General features: G+C 45.8%; 1 protein-coding gene across 11 annotated transcripts in view; it reads right to left on the bottom strand.

Moving 5' to 3' along the window:
* The window catches only part of TP63 (tumor protein p63), a 154314-nt gene that overhangs the window by 4251 nt on the left and 123575 nt on the right, over positions 1 to 26488 (bottom strand). For 9 of the 11 annotated variants that reach the window (XM_068692077.1, XM_068692080.1, XM_068692078.1 and 6 more), the window contains 9 exons: positions 17869 to 18055; positions 16070 to 16185; positions 15634 to 15743; positions 14614 to 14750; positions 13767 to 13849; positions 12693 to 12829; positions 1977 to 2134; positions 1008 to 1152; positions 16 to 109 (listed from right to left, as the gene is read on the bottom strand). In XM_068692077.1, the coding sequence (XP_068548178.1) occupies positions 16 to 109; positions 1008 to 1152; positions 1977 to 2134; positions 12693 to 12829; positions 13767 to 13849; positions 14614 to 14750; positions 15634 to 15743; positions 16070 to 16185; positions 17869 to 18055 (1167 nt within the window). Of the gene's footprint in view, positions 1 to 15; positions 110 to 1007; positions 1153 to 1976; positions 2135 to 6420; positions 8652 to 12692; positions 12830 to 13766; positions 13850 to 14613; positions 14751 to 15633; positions 15744 to 16069; positions 16186 to 17868; positions 18056 to 26488 lie in introns of those variants that run through there. The other 2 variants (XM_068692079.1, XM_068692086.1) reach the window with 2 other exon arrangements.

Here is a 26488-nt window from a genome sequence, read left to right as displayed (position 1 = left end):
TGAGGAGTTACTTACATCCATGGAGTAATGCTCAATCTGATAGATGGTGGTCAGCCCCTGGGTCGTGAAATAATCCACACAGGATGAGCAGCCCAACCTCGCTAAGAAGCTGCAGAGGAGGAAGGAAGGAAGGAGAGAGAAAAAAGGATCACCCTGGCTGCAACAGCCCAAACCACAGAAAAACCAAACACTAAGCCAACCTGCAGCAACAGAAAATGAAGCTTTTACCCTTGGCTTGACCTCCTCCAAGACATCCCAGGCCAGCAAGCCACATCGCTGCCACACCAAACAAATGAGGGAGTCCTTCAAACTTGGCTCCTAGTAGACAACCCTCATGGCAGCACCTTGCCTTAGCCGAAAGCTGGTGCTGCATCCCAGATGTCAGGGCAGGAAGGCTCCCAAAGACCTTCTTGCCAGGTTGACCCAGAATGTAGCTGAGCCCATGGCAGCAAGCCACATAGACAGAGGGCTTCACCAAGGCGGTTGGTCTGGGGCTCAGACACATCATGCACCCACAGTACTTCAAATCATCACGTTCCTCTCTAAGTATAAAGGACCGTGGGGAGCATTTTTCAACCTGTTTGACTTCATGGAGGGCAGACGAGCTGCATCTCTAGGGAGGCTGGTTGTACTTCTGACCCCAGCCACAGCTTGCTGCATGGCCACAGAAGAAAAAAAATACAAGTGTCAGTATAAAAAAAATAGAAAAAAATCTGCAGGACTCCCTGGCTTATTTCAGGGTGCCATCTGCTCCACCAGTCCAGCAGATGCTGTATCCCTTGGCTTTCTTGCAGTCCTATTGTCCCTGTTTCTCTCAGCTGCTCAGAGGTGGGGGGTTGAGACTCAGGGCCCAGAGGGTGGCCCAGCCTCAGGCCTGCCAAAGCCCACTGGATGCAAAACTCCATGAAAAAGGGGTGAGGGACCTGGCAGGGGCTACTCAGGCTCCCGGCACGAGGCCTCTGCTCCCCATGGGTAGGAGATGTGCTGGGCAGCCTGCTCCTGCTCACCTGACAATGCTGCAGTCTGTGGGGTATGGAGGAGGGGGAGTGCAGTGGGACGTTGAAGGCATGGAGAGGGGAGGAGGCAGCGCCTGCGTGGGGCTGAGGCCATTCATGTCGCCGGTCATGGCCATGTGGGTGCCCATCATGGGAACTGGAGGAGAGAAGGAGGAGCACATTGTTACCGAGGCATCCCTGCACCTCGCCTCACCCCCAGCACAGAGCAGCCCACAACCCAAGCAGCCTTAAACCCTCACACAGAGGAAGCTCACGAGGAATTTAAGGCAGGGCCCCAGTGACTGCACAAGGACCAGATGACAGACAGTCCTGCAGGAGCTCTCCCCTTGCCGAAGCCGCTGCTGGCAGCGCTGCCTCTGCATCACCTTCCCTTACAAACAGTAAGGGAAGAAACCTAAGCAAGCTGTGGGCATCTCATCTTTCCCTGCTGCAGGAAAGGAGCAGGACTGAGCCAGCAGAGTAACCCAATACAGAAGCCAAACAGCTTTGTTTTCAGAGACACTGAGCACCCGAAGGGGATCAGCAACAGGTGTGGGCGAGAGCCCAGCGCTTTTGAAATTAAAAAAAAAGCAGCACTTCTTAGCCCCCAGAACCATGTCTGTCATCCTGGATTTACAGGGCTGCTGGGCACTCTTCAGCAGCCAGAAGGAAACAGGTTACAGAGCTGGGAGCTGCAGACGTTTCCTTTGAAACTAAGAAGCGTCTTAATTGAAATGAAAGAAAGTTTGCCAGTGTTTCCATCTCCTCTGCTGGGAAGGTCTTTAAAGACAGACAACAGTGCAGCCAGCCAGATTTGCAGCGTGAAGGAGCTCTGTTCACCCCTGTGAGGCTCAGAGAAGGATGCTGAAGCCCACAGAAGACTTGCCCCATGGCACAACAGCACCTCAGAAATGTCCATTCTCCTTCCCCAGACCATCAAGGAGCATGCATGGAACAGAAGGAGGAGCAAGGGTTTCTTACTGTTGGTTCCCATGCCGTCAGGGATGGTGGTTGGGGTCAGGGCATTGCGCTGCTGGGGGTTAATGAGCTGGCTGACCGAGGGCAGCTTGTTCATGCTGTTCATTTTGCTGAGTGGCGGCGAGTTGGAGCCATAGGACGACTGTGACTGCATGGAGGTCCTGCAAAGCAAGGAGATGTTACAACAGGAGTCACAGCATTTGATTAACAGTGCACATCCAAGGGGATACACGTTTTGTTTGTAGCAGGGTGAGGTCCTGCTAGCAAAGTCACCGACACTGTGGGAATGCTGCAGCTAAAGATCATCGGAGAGTTAACATGAACTAAGCATTTTCCCCACATATTCTAGGAATTTAAAGAAAAAATGGTGCAATGCTAAAGAAAAAGGGCAGCTTTTCTTTAAATACAAAATCTGAGCCAAAAGCAAAGTTTCTACATTACTTTTTCAGTTGAAGAGAACATGCCCAAAGCCACCACACAGCTGCCAGAGCTTGGAAAAATGTTTCTCAAGCTCTCTTTGTGGTCAAATGCTTTTTCCTAAGAAAAAGAACTGAAAAAAAGCTATCTCAAACCATCCTAACTACCCCTAAATCTGAGGGCAGTAGCATTTTCAGATCAGGACACGTTTATCACCTTGGTTCCTCCAAAATTCAATTTTTCATGTAATCAGGCTGTTATCAAGTCTATATAAAACCAGAAGACAGACTCCACACACCTTAGGGAATGGACACCTAGATGCAACTTTTGTTGGCATTAAAAAACCCAGTATGCAGACCCCACAGGCTGCTTGCAGAGAGTATCAGATTCCTGTAACTTTCCAACAACACCGTTGACCTCCCTCAAGTCCAGACAACCCCCAGCTCCATCCCGCATACCCCCGAACTGGGCCAGAGACTTGCTGGCAAGCTCATCTCTCCCCAGCCCCGATGGTCCCAGCTGCAATCCCACCTCGTAAGCGATCCGGAGCATGAAAACCGGGCTGCTTCTGAACGGCAGCCCAGCTCCGAGCTCAAGTTACGGCTGCGGCATCCCATTTGGAGTGGGGTCTTAGTTGGAATATGCAGAACACGACCATTAGAGCCCAACAGCACGCTTGGCAGGGCGCTGCTGGGCTGCAGGAGAGCAGGTTCTCTCTCTGCACACCAAGGGAGCTCACAAGACTGGGCAAAGACGCTCAGGAAGCGGGCACGCTTCCCAAACACGACATAACCCTCGCACAAGCCTCCTTGCTGGGCTTGCAAGGAGCCCAGCGCCCATCTGGCCATACCAGAGTGACCCCGTGGTGAGTGAGAAAGGGCACATTCCCATCTGATTCCCCATTGAGAAACTCGTTCGTCTGGGTCTAACTGGCTACGCCAATTCCTGGGAACTGGCTCTCCTTCTATGCAAAGGGAATAGTTATTAAAATAAGCAAAGTGTAAAGGAAAGAAAAGGCTTATTCTTGGGTAATTTATTAAAACCTTCAGCACTCAAGGTCAAGTTCCATACAATTACATTGTCTCCAGCTTCCTGCACTTTTTAAAACTTGTAACGTTGGGTGGAGAAACATCTATGCTAACAGGCTTGAATATCTAAGGCCCCGAAGAAATGTTACTTAATTACACAATTACAGGAGGTGCAGAAGGGTGTGAACTGTCCTTTGGCAGTGAAGATGCAGGACAAGATCCAGCAAACTTCATAGACTCAAGGAAGTGGAAAGCAGAAGCAGCTTCGCAAATTAATATTAATGATGGCAGCAACTCCCAGGGGGAAGTGAAACCGAGCCACGAAGTTCAGGCCCAGCTTTTCAGAGCGAAGGGAATTATTCAGATCGGAGGTTTCACTTCAGCAATTATAGAAGTTGAGGCCAGTCGTAAGATTCGAGTCAGACGGACACTACCCTTAAGAGACCTCCAGATTTCGGACTAGAATTAATAATTCTGCTTTGCAAGTTCAGGAACCTAGACTAACTGAGCTTCAGCTGAAATTCATACACACCTGAAGAAGTCCCTTAGGGCAAAATCTGCATGCCATGAAAGTAGGGAGGTCACCGTGTACAACAGCCTCCACAGTGAAATTCCAAATGAAACCAACAAAGGCTTCCCAAAAGAGATTTATTTTCACTATTTAAGTTCAGGGCAGGTTTTATTTTAGAGAGCTCATGGCTCTAAACACTTTTTTTTGGATACCTGTCGGTACAAAACAAGGTTCTGCAAGAAGGTCAGTAGTGGGCCTAATTTTTCTCTCAATACCACCAAGAATGATCTCAACAAAACTAGTTATGCTCCTGCAGAACACTGGGGGAAAAAAGTGAACAAGAGCCAAAAGCACCCTATGGAATACGAAAAAAATACATACTTCCACTTACAGCTTAAGGACTCCATTCTCATCTCTTTCGTACTCATAAGAATCAAGATTAGCTCTATTAAGACAATTAAACTCATGTCAATGAAACAGGACAGAAACAAAAGCATTTTTCTTTATACCCATAATCTTTTATGCTGAACTATTCAGTCACATAAGCAGACATGAAAGATCTAGATAAAGCCATTTAGCCAAAGAAAAGTCCCAAGATAAACCAAGATGCAAAATTTTATTCAAAATTAATGTCACACATCAATATAGCAACAGCCTCAGAAACACAAGAAAATGTTTTTGGTATTAAACACACAGACTACATGGTGTTTTGAGGATTCATTTAAAATATATTGCTTTTTTCTTTTTTTTTTTTTTTAAAACAGGTATTATAAGAATGTCATGCACAGTGATTTTCATTAAAATTATACTTACTATATCTCAAGAAAGATTAGAAGTAGGAGCATTACCATTTCTTTGATATCAATGCCAGCAAAACACATTTTAATATCAAGGTATAAGGACTTCAATTAAGAGACTATTATGCTTCTTGGAACAGTCTGATACAAAAGGCACTGAGTCACATTCTGCAACTGATTTTTCTCTCTTCAAGAGGCTATGTAATTATTTAGCCAATAACATTTGTAGTTATGCAAGCTCATATGAGGGCAATCAACTCTCACGCTTCAAGGCATATACTGATCATCTCAAGAGGTCAGGAAGGAACTTACTCTCTCCCACATATGAAGCACAGTTCAGTTCACAGGTTACCTTATATAAATCTGTGCTTTCCCAGCTCACTGGATACCAGCCCTACACCAGAGGTAGAAAACTGCTTGGATAGACCAATTACCTGATTCAGTAGACAAGTCCTTGAGTCCTCATTCACATTAGATGAGCACACCATAATGTAAGCAGTCTTTATGCAAATGACGAAGGTTCAGTAAGTGCAGGAGTAGAGAAGCTCAGGGTTGGAGAGTTCAAGATCTCACCCGAGCCCCTGTGCCTATGGCTTGCTATCCCTGAAAACTTAAGAGCTAGTTGCAATGCAGAGACCGAGGAAGAATTGAAGCTGCTCAGTTCTGGGCCTGCTTTTCCTTACAGCGGCCAGAGCAAGTGCATCAAGGTTTACATGGCAAGTTCATACATGGTCTATATGCCCAGTGGCAATTCTTTTTCAAGTAAGGTTGCCTACTGCATTGCATAACTCTGGGATGTCACTGATGCACTCCAGTAATGGCACAGAAGGGACAGATGATGCTCGGCTGCACTCATCACTTAGAGCTCATGAAACCAGACACTAAAAAGCAACACTAAAAAGCAGAGAGATGCCTTTGCTCTCCACATCTCAAAAAGCTGCAGTTCTGTAACTACCAATAGTGCATCTTTTCAATTGCTCAAGTGATCTGTGTGCTTGGTAGCCAGCTGGGAGCGTGGAAAGGAGGAGCTCTGATGATGGTCACTAGGCAGGCAGCAGCTACAGCACAGGGCAAATGGTAGAAACAATTCCCTTTACGTTTCAGGTACGGGAATTTCCTAAGGCAAACAGTGAATGAAGCTTACCCTTCAGGGAATAAAGTTATGATACAGGGAGCAGACATACGCTGACTAGTTGATAAAGACTGATACAGCCTGGGTGATTGCTAAAGACCACTTAATCCACTCAGTTATTCCTTGAAAGGAAAGAGGTTTACTTTTTTGAAGCACCAGAGATGAAGGATCAAAAGACAGTTGAAGGCTGGTGGCAATTTTCCCCCAGCTGCAGAGGACAGACTAAAAGGCAACTCTAACTCTTCCAGCTCCAGGTTACTTAATGGAAAAAGCTACACTTTCAGATAATCACCTAGTAGCTGGAGAGGAAACTGAGTCGCCATTAAGACCATTTTCATAAACATCCTCTTAAAAGTAAAGAATACAAATAGGAAAGACATCCCAGAGGACAGTGGGATCCAAATAATTCAATTGCTTGTTTGGAAATCCCAGGTGCTGCATTGCCCACAATGGTACACAAGAATTCCCACAGGTCAGACCACAGGACAACTGGAACATGAGCCGGGATCTCCTGATGAGGGGCTGTGGGTGCCCCACACCTCCTGATGGTTTGCTTCCTCAAACTGTCTAGTGGGCAGGCCCTGAAGTAGAGTTCTGATTGACATTAGCGTACCCCTATCCCAGTATTTCCATATTGGCATCCCCAAGCAGACAAAACCAAGATCCAGTGACGAACTTGTGCTGGAAAGACAGACTGATATTGCCAAACATAATCCCACATTTACGTTGCAGTTGAGGTTCAGATTCCCAGCTCCCACATGGAAAGGAGGGGTATTGCCTTTCTTCTCCCAAATAAAAAGGCACAGTAGTATCTTTTCTGTGATCTTGAAAGTCTTCCTAGAGTTTCCAGACAAAGTAAAGAGGCACTTGATTTGTCTAACTTTACACGAGGAACAATGGTAGAACTGCAACTCTATGAATAGTCACTGCTAGCATTTACTTCACTATTTATATTTAATCACATTTCCGGGGGGCTCTTCTGCATCAGCCCTCCCCTATGGTAGAACAGGTCTTGTTAAGACAATGCAGGAGATATCCAGAGATGGAATACAGCTCTCAAGAGATTTCAGTGCGAGTCATCACCTGCTCAGATCACAGCTCTGCTGCCTGGAAGCAGATGATGCGATGTTCAGAGATAAGAGTCTTCTCCCACTGCATCAGGCATTCTTTCCTTGGTGGGTGGCCAGGAGGCCCGCTCTGCATTGGAAGGCACCTCCTCTTCAGGCTGTGCCTAACCACAAGTGTGTCAGTGCTTGGTATGCACCTGCTCCAAACAAATCCAGCATCAGTTGAGCTGCAGGCATACAGGTCCCCATTAGCATCGATTCAGCCACCGACTTGCTATTCTCATGGGCTACTGATCGCTGGCATTTGTGTCTGAGCTCTGCTCCCCAACCACCGCTGATCTGGGCAAACACCAGCATGCAGGGAGCACCTTTCAGTAAGTTCTTCATATTTCTGTCTCCCACAGCCATGAACAGCAGCGGGTTCCCCCAGGAAAGAAGCCACTGCCTGAGAACATCAGTCAAAGTACACTTCTCTACCAGCATTAGCAGTTGGTTTTCATGTGAAGACAAGCCACAGCAAGCACCATCTTGGCAGCTCCTTCCCCAGCTCCAGTATGTGCTCCTCGAGCCACAATCAGCAATGCCAGTTTAATTCCATAGCGTGTTACTTGCCTGTTCATCATTCTTCCTTCATGCTGATCTGGGGTTGACACTTAGAGATGAAGCTTCTAAAGGATGCAAATCCACCTTGTCAAGCCCCATTACAAACAACTTTCAGAGGCAGAGTCTGACACAAGCAGTGCGAGGATTTACAAGCCCTTGCTGAGAAAGTCTCCTGCACAGGAATTGCTAAGCCAGTCTATTTATGGACACAAAAAGCAAGAACAATGGCCACTGACTGCAAGATTAATGGACAAGATGGGCATGGCTTAAGGCCACTTGGCTGAGTCAACTGCAACATATGCTGGCACTGCTTGCCTTTGAACTGAGGTCTGTAGTGACTGGGTAAAATGTAATAGGCTTAATGCGTGCTCCAAAGCAATATGGTGCAAAGTCAGACACCGTCATTCAGTCTTCCCTACAATTTTGATGCATTTTAGATCAGACCTTTTATGATTAGAAATAAAGGGAAACAATTCATGACACCAAATTGGTGGGTATTTCTACAGAAAAAAAATAATGATTTTATATCTAGTGCCAATATAATTACTACCTCCCTCTGTCCAGCAGTACAAATACTTCAGCTACTTGCACTATTACTGCATAACTGGCATTAAAACAGGCCCAACTGATTACCACAGACTTTAAACACCCCACCCTCTTCCAACCCCCCAGCCCATGAATACTTTAATTTAAACAAGACGAGGCATTTCAAAATTGAGACCTGCTCACAGAAACCCTGCCGAGTTTCACAAATACAGAAGTTAACAGGAAAGAGTATTAACAGATTACAAAAACAAGAAAAAGTTACACCAGGAAAGACAACATTGTGGTTCCAGACCTCCCAATGCCACCGGCAACAGCTAAGAGATCTGTAGAAGTGTCTGTTGTTTTGGCAAACTTTGAGTCCCTTCAGGAGATTACTCTATGTACTCCCTTGCTATCAGGCTGCGTATTTGCCCCACTGCTCCTAGTCCTGTGAGCTGGGCAAAGCCACCCTGCCAGCTCGGTTTATGGATATACTGATGGTTTTGGGGGGCTGGAATGTTTTAGGATGGTATCGGTTTGTTTGGGAGAGTCTCTCCTTGAGTCCATGAGTTCACTCCTGAAGCAGGCCGAAAGGAGACTGTAGAGAAGGAACCAGAGAAAAGAAGAGATGAATTTACAGAACCCTTCATCAGACACCAAGAGAGAAACAGCCACTTTCCAACCTTCATGATCACAGTATGGCCGTGACAGAGGGAACAAGCAGATGTCTTTGCACCTACAGCGAGGGCATGCAACAGGCAGATTTAGAAAGCTGGAAAGCCCCAGATACAAGCAAGTGCTTGGCAAGGAAGAAAACAACTATTTGATATGGAAATCAGATTTCTGTGTCCCAGTCTCATGGGTGCAAACAGTGCTCTGATACTGTTCCCAGCAGCTCTTGATGGGCTGAAGAAATATGAGAAGAAAAAAGCACTCAGCCAAATAGGAAGAAGAGACAAGCAGCTTCCACCAAGTTCATTTCAAACTTCAGTTACTTGAAAAACAGACGCTGGTACTAGGAAGAGGAGAGGATTGTGCCTACTGTGAAAGGGCTGTAGTGATTATTTCTCCAGTACTCTCTCTTTCAAACCAAGGGACTCTCTGCACTGAAGCTGAAGGGTCCCTGGGGCTGCCAGCTAACACAAAGGCAATGCACCCTCAGAGCCAGCGAAGCAAGCACTGCATGTCTTCATGTGCCTAATCCCACGCTTGTATTCTGACTTTAATCTTGCTAATTCTTTAGTGAGATACAGAAATACCAAAAACTTGCTATCCAAGTGCCTCGAGTTCACAACACATGCAAACACAGCACTACAAAAACAAACCAAGCCATGCAAAAATCCAGTAGAGCTTCCACACCAAGACAGAGAACAACCAGACGGAGGTATGAAGAACACCTTCCCTGCTGGCCTCCTCCCTGCCATGGTAAGCACCAGACTCCTTGCAGTTCCTGTCTCAGCTGGAGCACACGAGGCACTGGATAGCTCTGCTTTGTCACACCTCACTTACAACGTTAATCCCTTCTCTTTTGGGGAATGAGTTGTGCTGCTCACTAGATTGAAAGGCAGCCAGTAGGTTGGGTAGCTGCAGCCCCACTAACACGAAAGAAATATTTACTAAGGCTGTAAGAGCATGCTGGGATGTAAGAGCTGTTCTTAGTTGGCGTTGGAAGATTTCACAAATTCCCTTCTATCATGTTATTACGCATTCAAATACAGGCTGTTCTGAAAACAGTGCTCAAAAGGGTAAAACCCTTTTTTGTTGAATATGAAGTAGTGTTCTCCAATAAAACCTTGGAGACTGGGTAGTTATTCCTTGAGAATATTGACAGTGTATTTCACAGTAGAAGATTGAAAAAACTTCCCCTCCCCATGAAAGCGTGGGCCACCTCTGGTATCTCTGAAAACAGGAATTTTCTGGTGTTTAAAACCTTTCTGTCAAGTATTTGCCAGTGGCAGACCTTGAAAATGAAGCTTTCTAAATAAATGTGCTGCTCTTCAAATATGGGCCCCAGGATTTGGCAGTGAAAAAGGAAGAACAGAAACTGCAGCAAAAAAAAAAAAATAAAACAACAAAACACCTTCCCACCTATGATCATGAAGGTATTTGGCATAACAGTAAATAAGAGAAAACCATGCACAAAAAAGCAAACAGAGAGAGGAGATGAGACAGAGAAAGATGTGGTTTGGAGCAATGTGGAGCACAGCAGTGTTTTTGATCATCTTGCGGGACGTGGATTGTCACCAGATTTGTCCTTTGTATTCCAGAACTGCAAGACAGCTTTATCTGTTGGCCTGTCAAACACAATGCTGCTCTGTTTGTGCCTGAGAGCTATTATACTTTTAAAAAATCTGGTCTAGAGGAAATAAATTACCTTTCACCATGATAATATCATCCCTTATTTTTTCTACTCTTTAAAAAAAAAAACGCACATGTGGTTAGCTAAACCTGCTTGCACACGATTGCTCTTATGCAAGCCAGTTCCTACAAAGTACTTTCTCTCCCCATTCTTACAGCAAGATCTCAATTTTACTTTTTTTTTGGGGGGGGGGCGGGGGGGTTGTACAATCATATCTATCGAGTTTCTTCAGACAAATTTCCCTTTGCCCTCAACACATTCTTTCAGAATTAAATATATATGCTGGATTATTGAGGCAAAAGTACCAGAACCCACATGCACCTAAGAAGCTGATGCTTGAACATGCATTTGAGCATGGAGGACCCTACTTGATGGCAAGCTGTCGGCAGAGAAAACTACTGCAACCCTGGACAGACAATGAACAAATTTTTTTACCCCACTCCCAGCATCCTTAAAAGCTCTTAATCTTTCTCTCCAGTATCCCAGCACACTCAGCAGCTGAGAAAAATGAGTATATAACTGGACAAGTGCCAGGAGACATGCCAAAAGAAGTTTCATTAAATTAAATGGCTGGACTCATGCACGCTGGTCTTAAAGGTAACACAAATACCAATTTCAGTTGCCAGGAACCCATCCTATTGATATAAGGAGAATGAAAACAGTAATTATGGCAAAGCAACTGTCACCACCAAATGAAAGCTGTCATCTGCTGCCGTCCGTTTCTGCTTACAGAACCATTTCTCAATGGAAATGGCTGTAGTTCAGGTGGAGCTTTGAAGACATGCAGCTGAGTGCACAAAGGCCACAATGCCTAGCAGCTAGTAAATACAAGCTATAGTATATACAAACAGCTCAGACAACCGAATTTTACTTTATTACTTTTAAAAAGCATCTCAAAAATTGCCCAGAGCCCCTGGATGCTCCAGCCATTTCAGCACAAGGCTTTAACATCTCTGCGAGACTACAGCTGACACTAAGAACACAGGTCAAAATGTGAACATATGCAGAGATCTGGCACAAAGCCGTGGTATTGCAGAAGTCCTGAGACAAGGCCAAGGCACCAAAATAAATCCCTACAGGCTCAAATGGGACTTATGTGGTGCCTTGGCCTTGTGCTAACCTCTGCAAAGGAATGAGTTTTACCCGCAGCCTCTTGACGCGTGAGCTTACCAGCAGGAACGCGTGAGATGCTAAGCACTACCGCTGGCGGCTACCTACAGTCCGGACGGCTACTTGCTGTCACCCGATACAGCAGGTGAAGCAAGGCCCATGAATGACACTGCTTACGGTCTGTCTGGGAAGTCACTCTCTGAACCAGCCTCTGCAACTGTAAAGCATTAGGAACAGAGGGGAAAATGGAAACCAGACACTTATTTGGCCCTTCTTCTCCCCATCCTCCTGCCACTTACACCACCCAAAGTAATCCTTGCATAGCCCTGCCAGCCAAGTTCAGACAGGGACTATGTCTGCCTGAATGCAAAGTTTCTTACGCACAGTGTGGAGAGTCAGTGACAAAGTACATTTTTTTGTTTAAAAACACTTCAAAAGTGCACACAAATAACCTTTTTTTGAAATGCTCATTGTCTAGAAAGCAACTTGTTAAATGTTTTACCCTCAATTGTGATTTTCAGCTTCCACTTTTATAGCTCAGGAACCTACAGAATTTACATTCCACTGAAAGACAGACACAGACACCAGACCTCCAACATCAGCAGTGCAGCAGTATGGTCTGAGCACTTGGCCAGGCTGGTGCTCACAGTCCCAACCCTGTGTGCTTCTACAAAATGCTTTGTGAATTCCCCTGAGGAGACATGGAAAGGACTTCCACATTCATTGCTGGTTCTCACAAAGAAGATGGGAGAACAGCACAGACCACCTTATGTTTCCCAGCTTGGTCATGCATATGTATCGGATAGAGATGGACCTGCAATCAGTCAGGGCCTGCACTTGGGGAAGAAGGACTGCTTTGCCCCACTGCACAGACAGGCAGGTAGGTTGCAAAACCTGGATTTCAAACTCACTCTCTCAGGTTCTGGTCCAGAAATTTGGCTTGTCCAAATTCCTGGCATTGATTTCCATCAGCTCTGAACAGAGGGTTAACAAGCAGTTCCATACTGTTGGAAAGGATTTTTCCAGTGTAGTACGCCAGGAGTGCTTAGCCCTTGGTTAAGCACTTTATCCCTATAAACCATTGCACAGAAGCCTTCTGTGTCTCTCTCCTCTCTCTCCCTTCCCCATCATCCTTACTGCAGAGGTCACTGCAAACACACCCATACTCACTGCTTCTGGAGCAAGTGCTGGTGCTGCTGTTGCTGCTGCTGCCGGTAAGTCTCAATCGTGTGCTGGGGAAGGTACTGCATAAGTTCCAGGGACTCTTTGATCTTTAGTAGCATTTCATATGTTTCTCTTCCCCTCACCTGGATCACAGGGAAAAGAGTGAAAAAAACCTTGAAGGACTGCATCTAGAGTGACAGCCATCTTTGAGTTGTAGATTAAGTAAACAACCAGTGCAGAATGCAAATACTGTTTATACTCAATGCATAAACAGTAAACCCGCTAAGCCTGGTGCTAGAAGTACAGCAGATAAATGTTGAAGAGCTGATAATCTGACACCTCAGGCTAGTGAACATTTTGGGGTTATCATCTAGCTTGATGTAAACCTACACTAACCATAACTATTATTTTGGTCCAATCCATTAGACAAAAAAATGTATTTACCTGCCTCATATCTGGGGATAAACCTTACGTGCTTTACAGAAAAAGAGTAAGGAGTTTGGCTGGTGGGTTTGGTTCTCCTTTCTCCCTTAAGGGCTCCATGGGGTTTCCAATTTAACTCACATAAACATGGTCTTTGGGCAAAGCAGTTCAACAGAAAGTTAGAGATCAAGCTTGCCCTTTCTGTTCCTACAATTAATAGAGAATATTTTGCCTCTGTCACTCCAGCACAAGGGCAGCACATATAAAAGGCGCAGTAGCATCCATCTTTGTCAGCAAAAAAAGCAGAATTCAGCACATAATTCCTACAGAAAGCTCAGGAGCTACAGATTCAAAAGTATCTCAATACTCAGTCAACACCTCCAAGACCATGATCCTACCAGGACAGACAAGTCCCTTGGGATATTCTTATATACCTTGCACAAGCCAGACTCAGGTCAGCAAACAATGGAATTTCCTTCCACATTTTTTGTTGAGAACATGCATTTAAAATAGATATCTCTGGGGAAATGAAAGTATTTCACATACCAGTTCTAGATGCTAAACATAGTTCTCTAAGGTCTAGGTGAGCAGCCAAGTTGTCTCAGATCACTAAGGAAGACACTAAACAGAGCAAAAGCAAAGATGGAGAAAACTCACTGGTAAGTATAAGAGCTCATCATCTGGAGAACGTCTTTTTTTGATAGATGTCATCTGTATGCCATGAGTTCCTTGTCGAAAAGCTGAAAGCAACATAAAAAACATCCCATTAGACAAAGAAAAATAGAAAAAAGGAAAAAAGGAAAAGAAGAGATATATACAAGAGACATCAAGTGTATGGCTAATGCTTATGAGCTGTCAGGGGATTGGTGATCCACGACAGCACAGCAAAACAAAATGAGCACAAAGAATCCAGTGCAGAAATTAAGACCTCCAATTTGCCTCCTGTTAAAGTATGCCTCTTCGCTAAGCAGTCAAGTGCCATCACTGAGCATACGTGGAAAACCAAAGCTGAGTTTCTACCCTTTGTGCATCTGATGAGTATCTTGTATTCCATGGAGCAGAGAAATGCCAAAGCACCTTAATCACACAGCGGGGTTTATATAGAGCCTTCATATAGACCCCTGCAACCGTGAAGATGTGCCACAGCAGGAGACACTGGCTAGAACGAGCACGGAATGACAGCACGGCCCCAAGTGAGCAGTAAAGGTTCAAAAGCGGGTGGCAGGCCCATCAAAGTACCTTGAGGCCATCAGATAAACACATCCCCAACACTGGTAGTGCTGGCTGGAACAGGTAACTACTACAGGCAGCACTGCGAGGGATCCTGTAAACCCAGACTGTCAAACATGCACAGATGCTGTGCGCATCTGACAGACATCTAACACCCTCCTGCCTCTGAGTCCACACGCAGGAGTGCTCTGTCCCCATGGCACAAGTGCCAGGGTTGCACCTGCACCTGGTGACAGCACGATCTGCAATCTGCCCAGCTCTGCCAGCTACTTACGGCGCTTCGTACCATCACCATTCTTTGTGCTGTCAGAGACTTGCTGCTTGCGGATGCTGTCCTCGTCTGCTTTGCGATCTCTGCCTGGGCAAGCGCAAATGCGGGCTTCAAAACATCGACGGCCCAAGACTTGCCCACTGCAAAGAAAGGTGAAAGAAGAAACATCAACTGATGGCTCAGACACTGGCCAGCAGCATCCCTCACACCCTGACAACAGGCCAAGCTCACAAGCTAGTTACCTACCCCTGCTTTACCCCTCCACCCCAGAACTAACATGTCCCATCCACTGACAGCTCATCTTAGACGTGTTCGGTAAATAATGCATAGATTCACTGGAAGTCATAGAAAAAATAAGAGAAGAAATCCACATCATCTATTCACAATGATCCAGCTGTTAACTCAGACTCCTATTTTGAGCTTCTTAAATGGTACCAATGTATGCAGGGGAGGGGTGACACCTCAGTCAGAGACCTGGAGGAATCAGAATCATTTAGGTTGGAAAATACCTTCAAGATCATCAAATCCAATCATCAACCTGAGCTAAATCTAACATGATTAGCCAGAATAGTTACTACCTGCTTTATTTTTTCTCTAAGTTTGACCACTGGTCTCTACCCTCTTCCTTACATTTGGAGAGATTTGCCACATTAGAGCAAGGGCATGAAAGCACTCTGCTCAGTAGACATAGAAACAGGGTACCTAGCTATTTGCAGGTGGGGGCTAGGCATACTCCTAAGAGTTAAGAACTTCTATGCATCAAAACTCCTCATCTGCAAAAACACTCATCATTTACTCCAGGTAAGAATGCAGTAAGGACAGAGTCCAAATGATTAGGACCAGACTGTGCAGACAGACCCAAACTTCCCACTCCCCAGTCAGAATATCCCAGGTGTTGGGCAACTCTTGCCTGCAAAGATGTGAAAATTGTCCCCTAAGAACCTTGCAACACTGTCCTGAGCAAAAGAGGAGCCAGAAAACCACCTCACAAGCAAAGAGCTATATTTGTGACACAGTACTTACTCTCTAGTTTCCAGTGTGACGATGATGAGGATTGGGCGACGGTTCATCCCTCCTACGCAGCTACTGTTACACATGAAGTTGTACAAGACTGTTGTGAACTCTGTACCAACCTAGATGAGACAGAAGGGATGAGCAGAAGAGATGGTGGATGGAAAGCTCTGCTTTTTGAACGGTATCCCTCTGAAAATCCTTTCCACTCCCATGGCTATACTATAACCAGGCTATCAGAAAACCTTACCCACCACAAGACTTCCTTAAAAAAAAGTGAAGAACTCTATCTCTCAAGGGATGAAGGTATTTAAAATACGATTTCCGATAAAGAGGAATTCAACCTGATGAGGATAGGGCAAGTGCATGACCTTGTCTCCTTTGCCTACTGCTAAGGCCCCAACCCTTTCACATGTCAGGATGCCCCCACCCTGAGCTCACAACATACCTGAGGTGGCTCATATGGGACCAGCACGCTCTGTCTCCCGGTGATGGGGTCTTCTACGTACTGGGCATGGCTGTTCCCTTCCACCCTGATCAGGTGGCTGGGAGGCGCAATCTGCCCTGCAAGGACAAGGAGACAAAACCAAGACATTGTTTGGTGATGCAAGCTCAAGTGCAGGAGAGCAGGATCTTCCAACCCAGGGGAACCCCACATCTGGTCCCAGAGGTCTATCACAGCACACGTGCTTCCCATCCCAAAGCATCTCTTTCCACGGTTCCAACTGCCAGACAAAGGCTATATAGACTTCCTCAAGCTCACTCTGGATGCCTGCGAGCAAACTTGAACATGGATTTCCCAAGATCCCAAACTAAACAAGCCCAAACATCAACTGAATGGCAGCTCAAGGCAGCTCTTCCAGCAGGTAACTGGATTTTTGCAGCAGCTGAAAGCCTTCTCCTCCCCCACCCCCATAGCGTACATGAAACCAATTCCTTCAGGTCTCAACTCCTAGTTCTTTCCAAACAGTTAACCCTCTTCTGTTCCTGCCCATCAGTATCAATCCTAAGGAGTTTAAAAAGATAGAAGCAGGAAAAAAAAACAACAAAAAAACCTTTAATTAATGTGGTCAGCTCGAAAAATCATGCTTGCTTACAGCAGTAGAGGGCAAGGAACATGATCATCTTTGTTTCTAGGCCCCTTTCCAATAGTTCAAAAAAGTTTCCTTCCTGCAAGTTTACTTTAGTGTTTCTACAACATGAATTCTGAAGAACAAAGCCTGTTTTAGGTTTATCTAAATGATTCATTTTGTGTTTGAACTGTTTATTTCTTAAAATACAGCATATTCAGACATTTTTTTCAAAATAAGAATTCATAGTCTTTAAGAATTCATAGCTTTAATCCCTCCTCCCCTTCTTTAAAACTGTCACTTAACCAAGTATAAACTCAAAAAAATCCAGTTCTGTTGGAAAAGCACTTTCTAACAGAAAAAAAATATGTTTCAAAACACTGTCTCACTTCATGCTGATTTTCAGATCTCAAGTCCTTGCTTGTTTTGGGACCTGTCTTGCTGGCTGCACTGTAACTAGCCAAGGGAGCTAGGCTCCCAAGACATGCTGCTAACACTTTTTTTTTTTTCTTTTTTACAGTAGGAGACAAATAATGTATGTAGAATAAAACAGATGCTCATCTGAACTTATGTGAACTTCAGCAGCCAAGGCTAAATGGAGCCCAGCCCATGAGTTTGCAGAAAATCCCAAGACATTTTCAAAACAGCTGCTACTTCACTAATATGAGAAGAAGCGAGTAAAAGATTAGAACATTAATACTGAACTGATAGTGTTAAGCGTAGAGGAAGGTTGCCTGCAGTTGATGCTGGCACTTAATGCTATCCTACTAGAGATAAACAGCCCCTTCGTCTTTGAGGTGCGGATTAAGGACTGGAGATGATATTGCATCCTGTTACTAGATCCCTGCCCCAGCGACATGGAAGCTCATTCCTGAGCGCAAAAGCAGCTGCTTCTCAAAGGAGCCCAAGCAGAGTAGGGAAAAGCTGCCAGAAGGGCACTGGCTGCTGTAGGGACAGACATCCATCCAACCTGGGCAGGCATGAGGTTTATTTCGGTATTTTCTTCCCAAGTACGTGCTCACACAGGAATAGCTAAAGCATAACACAAAGCTTCCTGCTAAGCACAGCAGCAAAAAAGCTACAAGAAACATTGCAAGGAGGTCTGCTGCCAACAGACTGGCAGCGACACTGCTGCAAAACCCCATACTGGCATTCTCCAAAGCATTGCCCTCCTTACCCTCGTTGAACTCCCGGCTCAGCTCGTGGTTCGGGCAGCGTTTGACCACTTCAGTGACGTGTTCAGCTTTCTTGTAGACTGGCATAGCCCGGATGACGGCTCCCTGGGGTGGTGGGGTCAGCACTTTGATCTGAATGGGACATGTCTTGGCGATCTGGCAGTACAGCTTTTTCAGTTCGGTGGAGTACTGAATGGGGGAAAAGAGCAAGAGAGTCAGGACGTTCAGCTAGGGGTGGAGGCACGCCAAAGAGATGGAGATGGGTTTATGCACACAGCTGAATGTACCTGCTATTCCATAGGCATTGCATTTGTTCAGAGAAGAGCCACACAGCCAGACAAATGGCAAAAACAGACCTTTACTTGTTTTAGAATAGTGGAATGTAAGACTAACACCTAGTTTTCCCAAAGGCAAAAATATTCAGCGAGAGCACTGCTATTATGTGATCAAATACAATCTTTATTTCTCTTGTGCATCCCTTGAAAGGGGGGGGGGGTGCACATTACCCACCTAACAAAGTGGAAAATATTCTTTTCACAACAGCCTGTAATCCTGGAAAGGCTGAAAACCACATGAAATGTTTCATCCTGTTTTGTAAGAAAAAACTCTTGTTTTTGAGAACAGTAAAAACCATGAACGCTGGAACTGAACACTATTTGAGAGCAAGACCCTGACCAAGCTGAGAGTTGTGCCACATCTGATATTTGTTATCTTTTTTTTTTTTATTTTTAAAAAGTCTCTCATACCTCCGCTGATCATCTCTGTATCAGCATCCCCACTTTTAAACTCTGAGCACTGTATCCGCAAAGTAGCAGGAGGAAAAATAAAAAGATATCAAAGCTCTGGATAGCAAAACAACCCAAAAAGCTGGTCTACAATGGAACCTGAAGCACAATCCAGAAGCTGGCTCCAAAATGGAGGCAGCCACCATCCTGGTGTGTGCAACAGACCTGGAACAGAGCAAGAAGCTCCTATTCACTGTGCTAGTTCAGAGCATGTTAGGTTCCCTCTTCCAGGACATTCTGCTCCAGTGTGCTGGCACAGCATTTCCCTCAACTGTGTTCACATCTGGAAACCTTTACTCAGCAAAACGTCACGGCATAGGCTAAAGTCACTGGTTTATTTTTTTTTTTAAAAGCCCTTGCTGAAATAAGAATATGCATTTAGCAGGAAGAGTCACAAGGACACTTTGGGCAGATACTCAGTGAGGTTGTGATAGGACAAGGGGAAAGGTTTTAAACTAGAAGGGAGATTTAGATTAGAGGTTAGGAAGAAATTCCTCACTCAGAGGGTGATGAGGCACTGGAACAGTTTGCCCAGAGAAGTCGTGGATGCCCCATCCCTGGAGGTGTTCAAGGCCAGGCTGGATGAGGCCCTGGGCAACTGGTCCGTGGCAGGGGGTTAGAACTGTATGGGCTTTAAGGTCCCTTCCAAACCATGCCGTTCTGTGACTCTATGAAACCCGTAAGTGGTTCAGTATACCACAGTCCAAATCCTTTTTTTCTGAATTTCCCTGTGAAAGGGACTCTCCAGTCTCTTCTGCTGATCCAAAGTAAGGCAGTTTTTGCTGATACCCCAATACAGAGCAATTCGTTATTTTTTCCTTGGTGTTCAGACACTCGCGAGTGCAGAGCTCTCCCAATAACTAAGCATGTAACCCACAGGAATTGCTGGCATCTCCCTACTTCCACCTCTTTGGTTCCTGCAGAGAAAGAAAAGTGAAAGCCCCAAGGTGGTTGTTTTATTCAAAACGTCTCCAGCAGCTGTGACTGATAGAGCCCTGGTCCCAACTGTTCAAACAGAGCACCAACAGGTTCATACAGGTCGGGAGCACAAGTTGGCCATCCACCCTGCTGGGATGGGAAGAGCTGGCGCATGCATGGGTGGGTGGTGGGTGACGTGGCAACAGAAGGATTAGCTAGCGATATTCAGAGATTATTTGCATTTCAAAGTGTACACATTGCTAACACAGGAAAACCAAAGCTGGGAGAGACACTGGGGAGGAGAGGGGGGATTAAAAATAAGACAGGCTGGCCCCTTCCCTGCTCGCTCAATGCCATCCTGCCACATGGCAGAGGAGATGCTACAGGTATTTAAGTCAAGGAAAAAAAAAATCTCTAAAATGCAAAGACCAAGTTGTGCGATGTATTTTATGTGCCTGCAGGCTAGAGATTAAGCCCACAAAGGATTTACCCAGCCCGCGGAAATGGGGAACATGCCAAACAATTACAAAAAAAGTTGCGAAACACATCTAGATGGTGATTTATATCAGACATCTTTTTAACCTGAAATTCCTTATTGTTTTTTAATTAAAAAGCAATTCCTTACTAAAGGTAAGAGTGAGCTCACTATGTTGTCTTTTCATCTCCTGAGTAAGAAAAGAATCACATTTGAAAGAGGAAGAAAGTTTAGAAAGCATACATGGAAAGCCTGAAAAAGCCTCCGAACTGCTTGGATGTCTTACTGTCACTGAAGTGTAAAGAAACCGTGCACCCAAACGCAGTGGGCTGAAATGAAAGCATAAATATGGAAGTGTGATGGCTTGGCAAGGGCACAGCACACACACCAGGAGCAAACGTGTCTGGTGTCTACAAGCATTCAGAGAATTGAACAAATGGAAGGAGATACACCCCTATCGTAAGCCTGGGTCAGGGACCAGAAGTAGTGGTGTTGACTAGAGTTTTACGTCTAGTATCTTCACCAGCATTACAAAAGAAGGGGAAATCACTGCTTCTAGAAGGACAGGAGAGGCACCCAACACCAGCAAAACCACACAGGCTCCAGGTCAACCAGTGTTACCCCTCCGCCAAAGACTGGAATCTGCTCCCCTTCTATCTGCCCCCCAGGGGCACAACTGCCGAGCCCTTGAGCTACAACCAGCAGGGAAGCACAGGGCCTGCAGCTTAAATTTACAGACAGAAAACAGCCAAGGGCTAATGGGTTACAAAGAACAGGCCTCTCCGATAACAGAAGAGATGTATGTTCCCAAAACACAGGGCTTCAGACCCCAGAGCTCTGGCTAACACCAACTTGAGCCAGGCACGGCAGAGGAGGGTGAGCAGAAGGCCACAAAGTTGTTCACCTTTGGGACACAGCTGGGTGCTGGGAGGCAACCAGCAGCAACCCACACAGAAAGACAAGGCAGGAGGTGAGAAGCCACCTTTGTTACACAACTGCAGGAGGAGTTCGTGTCTCCTGGGCGTTGCGCAGGGCTCGGGGCCGTGGCACACTGAGACTTGGCAGGGACTCCACCTCTACCCCAGCACAGCGGCCCACAAGCATGTAGTCCTCAAGAGGCCGGTCATTTAACACCGGTGTAAATCTGTCCACGGGGTACCTGCTGTCAGACAGTAAAGGGCTTGAGTTTCTCATCCTGCCAACTCCGCTGTGACCATGGGTAACCTGATGCCCAGTCATCTGCTGGCATAAATAGATGCCAACAACTAGGTCAGAGCAACTTGGTACTGGATCAGTGATAATCGCTATATCCACAGAGTAAGACAGGATATTGTATATAGATTTCAAAGCAAATTAGCATGAGAAAACCCCCGAGGTTTTCTCATGCTAATGCTGAGATGCCGAGCTGCCTGTGCATTCAGAGAAAGCCTGCAGGCAGAGGACCCCAAAACGCCCCACCTGGCAGGAGGTGACAGCCACCCTGCCCACCACTTTGCTACAGGAACTGACAGATGCTCACTGTGTGAGGGATAAGAGCACAAGATCAGCAACTCCCAGCAAGGATCACGAGACTGAGATTCAGTATTTTTATGCCAGCAGTGGGGGAGGAAGGAGAAGATCGTTCTTTGAAAGACACTGATGTCAGAAAAGTCAAAGCAGAACCAACATTTTGCACAAATCCAGAGAGAGACCTGTCAAGAAACGAATTGCTCTCAATTGGTAACTTTCAGGTGTAAATACTTGAAGTTCAGGCAGTTAACAAATCCAGAGCATGACTATTAACCAACAGACTTCTGCTACTTGCCTGAGTAGGGAAATTAATTAAGAGGAAAACTACTAAAAAGGAGCCTGACCTAAATCAACAAGCCTGTCATTTATGGAGATGACAACAGTCATTATGTAGCAGCAGGAAGGAAGGCTGTGCCAAAAGCCTGGGGAGCATGAACACCACTTCTACAAGACATACAGAGCAAAAAAGTTATTTCAAAACAAAAGAACGGAGCCTGGCACCACATTATCCGCTCAGGAGAGAGGTGGGGGGGGAAAAAGGTTTGGCTCCGATTCTTCCTTGGGGTTCAATTGCTGCAAGTCATGCCCAAATAAGCAGACTTCAAGAGATTGCTAAGAACAACAGCGAATTTAGCTTTTTGCTTAATAATATGTTTTAAAAGGAAAGAAGAAAACATTCCAGCGCCTGCAGCCCTGCCCTCCCCACCTGCCTGTGCAGACATACTGTATTACCCACTCTTGGCACCCCGGCTGGTAATTCAGTATCACAATGCACACACGCCAGCTACCATCAGGCAACACCTGTCTGATTTTTCAGCAAGCCCCTTCTCTGGAAGGTGTGTCAAAGGGTTTAAGGGAGAAAACAAAACACACTTCACTCCTCAAATGGAGAATTTTCACTACAACGACAGACGTCTCCTGGAAGCGAGTGCTTTGTGCAAGACAAACTGAAATGGCTTTTCACTGAGCATTCAATTCCCCTGCAAAACTCTGATGTAGCAAAATCCCCCAAACACTGCTTTGGAAATCTACCTCTAGAATCTGCCTTACCATCTGATCCAGCCAAGGGATTACAGCCCTTAAGTCTTTAAAAGGAGTGGGGTTCAAGCAGCTCTGCAAAGGCTGACGAATGTCAACTTGAAGGTGATCCCAGAGGCTGGCTTATGGTGTGACAGCCCTGAGCCCCTTCTGCTCAGATCAACGGGTCTTTCAAATCTCTCGCAAGCTTCTTTCAAGAAGTCACGTTTTAGTGCAACTCAGTTAAACACCAAAGTCATTTTACCTGACATTTTCAAAGCCAGCGGACAGCTGTGATTTCTCCACTAACAAACTAGCTTTGAGAAAGGAAAAAAGAATGGGTTGGAAGAATGAGAAAGCAACATTTACTTATGCTGACGTACTCACAGATGAGAACAAAGAGCCATGAAAAATAGAAAACCTAAGACAGGGCAAAGTTAATTCATTTAGGACAAAACACAAAAGGAGTAGGGAAAAAAAAAAGTATATTTTAGGGAGAAAAAACAGTGCTTATGCGTACATCTTAAATATTTTTGCTTTGACAAACTTTCTCATTCACAGAAATTGTTGGGAGTTGGGGGGGGCAGGGATGTGTGTGTGCACATTCACACTCTTAGGAGCAGATTTGTGTTCACAGCACTCAGCAGGGAAGTCCCCAGGGAGCTTTCCCAGAAGCACTGTGAATGCTGACACCTCCTGCCAGATGTAACCCTCAGTTCAGCAGAGCCTTCACTCCATCGCTTGCTAGCTCTTGTTGCAGCTCTGAGCTCCTCCATCTCACCAGGCTCTAGAGTTTGCAGCTAGCAGATGTAGCAGACATTCAAACTATGGGCACAACAGATGGGTTCCACAGCCATCAGCTCTGTGTGCCTCCAGATCCTGTGTTCATGCCACCACCACACCAGCAAGAAGCACCTGTGAGCGATCCCCATCTGAGTGGAAAAACCACCGTGCAACAACTGGGGAGGACTGGAGCAGGAGGGGATGCTGACAGCACCAAGCACACTCCGAAGACATTTACCAAATTTCTCCGCTGCAGGCGAAGGAAATAAATAACCCTCATCTTCCCCTTGGGGAGGGGCAGAGCCTCACCCACGGGAGTCTGCCTTCGCAGAGGCAAACTTCACCTTCCCCTTGAGCTCCTCTGCCCCTTCCCTGGCCCTGCCGCTGCACGGCCCGCGCCTCGCCAGGCGCGCACGAATTGTGCTGATGAGCTATTAAAATCCTTCCTCCGAGCGCTTTTCCCCAGGAGCCGCAGCCAAAGGCCGCCTGTTGCCACCTGTCAGTCCTGGGGATTAATTACCTGCGCCGGGCTGGGAGCGGCACATTCCTCCCCAGCCTCGCCCTGCGAGATGTTGACATCAGGCAGGTGGGCCCCGCGTCCCCCGGCCAGCAGCGCGGAGGGGACGGAGGGGGGGGGACACGATCCACGAGCTTAGTGGGGACAGGCAGCGGCTGTGTTGCAAGAAACGTAGGAAATTGGGAAAAGGAAAAGTGTCGAGGAGCGTGTCAGAGCAGCTCTGTGCTGCCTCAGGGCACGTTGTGCACCCAGCGCTGGACTGGACACTGAGGGCGGCTTGGAAGCCTTAGTAAAAAAAAAATAAAATTATAATATCTTTGTTGACCTGCGTAGGTAAATGGGAACAGGGAGGGGTGGCTGGGAGGAGGATGGAGAAACATAGCCTCCGGATGAGGATTCAGCAGGATGCCTGGCTCCCCCTCCTGCAGACAGGGCTTTGGGAGAAGGCACCGTGGTGGAGGCAGAAAAACCCCTGCAGGAGATTTAAGGGTGGGAAGGGGCACATGGAAACAGGTCTGGAAGAAGAGTTGAACACTGCTTCCAAGGAGCTCTGCCACAGGGGTAGTGGGTGTCTGTCCCCTCTGAAACCTGGCTGCAAAGCTGGTTTTTACCCAGTCTGGCACCAGCACCTCTGGCAGGAGGCTGCTCTGCTCCAGCTCCCTGCAGCACAGATGTATAACAAAGGGGGAGACACAACTTACTCCCCTTCTGGTTGCTGCAGAGCTGCTCTCACAATCCCAGCAGCTGTGCCTGACCACCTATTTGCCTTGACAGAGAGAGCCAGCTCCTCACTCACCCCTCCGCTTTTCTCTATACTGCACTCACATCCATCCCCCATTACCATCCAGCAAATACCTCCTCCAAGAGTGGCGTGTTGCTGGGGGAGACTGATGAAGTAGGTTGAGGAAATCATTTACGGGGATATTCACAAGTGATCATGCTGCAGAGAACCTCTGAAATTCCCCAGGAGGTTCAGTTTGGAGCATCAGCTAAACTCTCACACCATTATGTAAAGTAGACCACTCATTCATGTGACTACTTCAGCATCTCACTTCAGGTTCCCCAGAGATTTTCATGCAAAATTACCTTGATCAGGATGTATCCTGCTTTAAGAATACTTCTCCCTAATATCACCGTCAAAACCACAACAGAAATAAATACTGATATTATTCTCTATTGCTCTGTGAAAGTTGTAAATTTGAAAGCTTGAGGGCTTTTGCATTTCATTTTCACATCTACAGCTTTACTTCACCAACAAGTGAAGACCTCTCAAGGTTTGGCTTGAAATCTTTTTAAAAAACCAACAATGAACTGAAAAGTATCCTATTTCAAGCGAAAAAGCCCTGATAGGAAACTACAGATGCAAGTTGGAAATCTTGTGCCTGTCTTTTGATACAAAGCAATGGCTATAAAGGAAGCCGTTATGACCGGATATTATTAGAATTTTTCTTTGCTATTTTTATAACTTTTAAAATTAATTTTTTAAAACCAAACCCATAACACTCTGTAGTGAAATGACCTTATCTGATGTACCCAGCTCGCACTCTGCTTGTGTATCATATCCAGTTTCTCAGCCTGTTTCTTAACTGAAACTTTAGCCGGACCAAATAAGTTTCAGAAGCTAATAATGTCTAGTAATTTGCATTTCTGATAGGCTACTTCACACAGGAAAATCTGCAAGTGAGGTGAAATTATGAAATGAAAGAATTTGTAGTGAACATGCTGAAAGACAAACGAGCACCAATGCCATACATCCTTCCCTACAGCGTAAGTGCTCAGTGACTGGGGCACCCACGTTACAAAAAAAACCATGGGAATATCCACACTGGATGAAGTGGCTTCCAAAAGGACAACTTATTTTGCAGAAAGGTACGACTGTACCTCTGTTTTGGGGTAATAATATAAGTTTACATTATATAAAAAACACCCGAGAATTATGCCGACAGTAGCACAGCTGCTCTAATGCAATAACAGGACAAAACTGTACGTGCTGTACAAACTTACCAGGCTTTCAACACTGCACTGATACCCACAGGATCAGAGTGTCTCCCAGCGTGCTATTTTGCACATTCACAGGCTCTGCCAATTAACTGAGAATAATACAGCCAATTTACAGGCCATCAATAAAACATTACGTCTGTCATACCTCATTCTTTGAAGGATGTTTCTCTGGGATCATGTTGTAAATAAGTTCTCCCATGAGGTCTCATGCTGCATTGCTACACTTAAAGCATTACTTTTCTTCCCTGTTTTTTGAGGCGTGGGGCTGGACACAAGCTCTTTTTATTCTGTTTAACTCTTAGCCTCTCAAGCTGATGTCTGTACATCTCCTGGTGACTTCTGTACTACAAGTACAAAACAGCATAAGCAGTCTGGCTATTAAACAAGATACTAACAAACACACAGTGTAGAAAGCTCGCTCTCATGCAGCCTAAACTCAAAGATTAACGTCTTCACATTTGGCAGAATAAGTGAGTGAACAAAGATGGGCTAAAGAATTAATTATGATTGGAATTGAAAAGCATCAGCTTCAATTAAAAAAAGAAGAAAGCCAATAAAGCCTGACCACAAGATTTTAATCATTAACGGAGCTCCTTCTGCACGCACTCTAACAACTT

This window comes from Anas acuta, chromosome 9, assembly GCF_963932015.1.
Source record: "Anas acuta chromosome 9, bAnaAcu1.1, whole genome shotgun sequence".
Classification (NCBI taxonomy): Eukaryota; Metazoa; Chordata; class Aves; order Anseriformes; family Anatidae; genus Anas; species Anas acuta.
Note: the sequence above shows the minus strand (reverse complement) of the source record. Positions and strands in the feature narration are given on the sequence as shown.